The sequence below is a fragment of the Gavialis gangeticus genome, unplaced genomic scaffold (genome assembly GCF_001723915.1).
Source record: "Gavialis gangeticus isolate Ggan-Ray unplaced genomic scaffold, GavGan_comp1, whole genome shotgun sequence".
Taxonomy (NCBI): domain Eukaryota; kingdom Metazoa; phylum Chordata; order Crocodylia; family Gavialidae; genus Gavialis; species Gavialis gangeticus.
In genome coordinates, this window is record NW_017729031.1 from 108028375 (window position 1) to 108030260 (window position 1886).

General features: G+C 53.3%; 1 protein-coding gene across 2 annotated transcripts in view; it reads left to right on the top strand.

The window, feature by feature from the left end:
- FMNL1 (formin like 1) overlaps positions 1-1886 on the top strand; it is a 56215-nt gene that overhangs the window by 16983 nt on the left and 37346 nt on the right. The window contains exon 5 of one of the 2 annotated variants that reach the window (XM_019523541.1): positions 1010-1150. The exons of the other annotated variant lie outside the window; for it this stretch is intronic. Coding sequence (XP_019379086.1) covers positions 1010-1150 — 141 coding nt within the window. The remainder of the gene's footprint in view (positions 1-1009; positions 1151-1886) is intronic. 2 annotated transcript variants of the gene reach the window in all.

The following is a 1886-nucleotide window of genomic DNA, read 5'->3' on the forward strand; positions in this document are numbered from 1 at the left end:
GGGGGGGGGGGGTGTCACGAAAGGCTTGTGGAGGGATCACAGGGCTTGGAGAATGTTATTGCACTTCAAAGCAAAGAAACCTTGCTCCCCTCAGCTCTGCACACCTGTCTGCTCCAAGATGGAGGGTTCTCTGCTAGCCTCCCGCTGCACAAATGCATACCCAGTTGCATCAGTTTAGTCTTGAGGCATATTTTAAGGGGGTTGTTGACTTTTTAGAGAAGGGGCTGCCAGTTAAGATAGGTGGGAGATGCCAACCTGGTATTCAAGGCAGGATGCAGGAGCCACATGATAACAGTCTCTGGCCTCTTCAGGCCAGGAATTGAGAACAGACCATCAGAAGCATCCCTTTGGGGCTTACAGTCTCTGAAAACCCTAGTCCACACTATTAGTAAGCATCATCCCATGCACAGAAAACTGCTCCCTGTCTGGCCTCTTCTGCTCCTTCACTGTCCTGGGTGCTGAAATCTCTGCAATTTCTGGGCTGTTCTGTCAAATTTTCCCTCTTTACCCCTTCTCAGCCCTGAGTGCTAGCTGCTGTTCTGCTATCAATCAGTCTGGGGCTGATGGGGAGATCTATACCCCAGCATGTATTTGCTGGAGGATAAGAATAATCAGATTGATCCTGCCGATGGGTGGCATGGGCAATTTGTTTGCCAAGCAGCATAACCACTTGTGGTGCCAGCTCGGCCTTTGGTAATGACAAGGAGCAGAAGGCTGCAGGCTTGGGGGCCTCCAGTAAGGCAAGAGGCAGCATCAGACTCCTAGGGGATTTGTTGGGGAGGAAGCATCTGCCTCTGCCTTCCTGGAGGAGTGGAAGCAGAGCTGGGCCAGGTGGTCTGCTCCTGCTCTACTCTGGGGTCTCTGAGGGCTCATACTGTGGCTGCATGGAGGACGCTGCACTCAGCACATCCACCCTTCCCCTGCCACTGGCTGGGATCCCACCCCTGCCCTACCAACCTGGGCTGTGTTCTGCTCACTCACAAGTCTGTTTTCACACATGTGCCTCCAGGTATGATATGGAGAGCACAGATAACGGGAGCCCGGGCTCTGACAAAGGGAAGCCCCTGGACAGATCTGTAGAGGACCTCAGCAAGAGCAACTCCTCGTCCCCCACGCAGGGCTCCTCCAAAGCGAGACACCTGACGGTCAGGTAACACACATAGTGCGCCTGGGGCACCCCCCCGCTTGCAGTCTTATGGCTCCCTCCCCACTCCTGCACTAAGCAATGCTCATGTGCCCCCAGGCTTTTTGGGAGCCGAGATATTGAGTAAGCATGGCAAGCGTATCTGGCAGGTAGATGTGGCAGTCCAGCTTGGGGCAGCTGGGCCAGTACACAGGCTGCGAGGCATGCCCTCTGCCAGGTGGAAGGGAGGCATTCATCTCCCCCAAGAGAAATATTGCTGTGAATTAAACTGGACTCCAACACTACTCCCTCACCTTAGCCCCTGGTACAAGTGAGCTGTGCTTTGTGTATATTCCTGTTGGCACCACTGCTCTGAAGCCCTTTTTGCCCTCCACCAAGTTTCAGTTGCTGTGAGGCTGGTGAGCAGCCTGGCTGGAGTCTATATTGGCTGGAACCACTGGGCTGAGGGGCACTCATACTGTCAGTCCTGAGAAGGTCCTGATATTCCCTCTCCCAACCTTGCCACACATGGAACTCCATGCAGCAGGATATGACCGAGGCTAAAGGCTTAGTGAGTGACAGGAAAGGATTCAGTAACAGAGCTGGTTTAATTTTTTTCAGAATTCAAAAGACAAATAAATGTCCTCTCCCATAACTGGTGAGAAAGCAGGCCCTGGGCTGTGAACACCAATGCCCATGTGAGCCTGGTGGTGTGGCTGGGATGATGGAGCTGTAGTCTGAGGACATTCTTCTTAGCTTAACA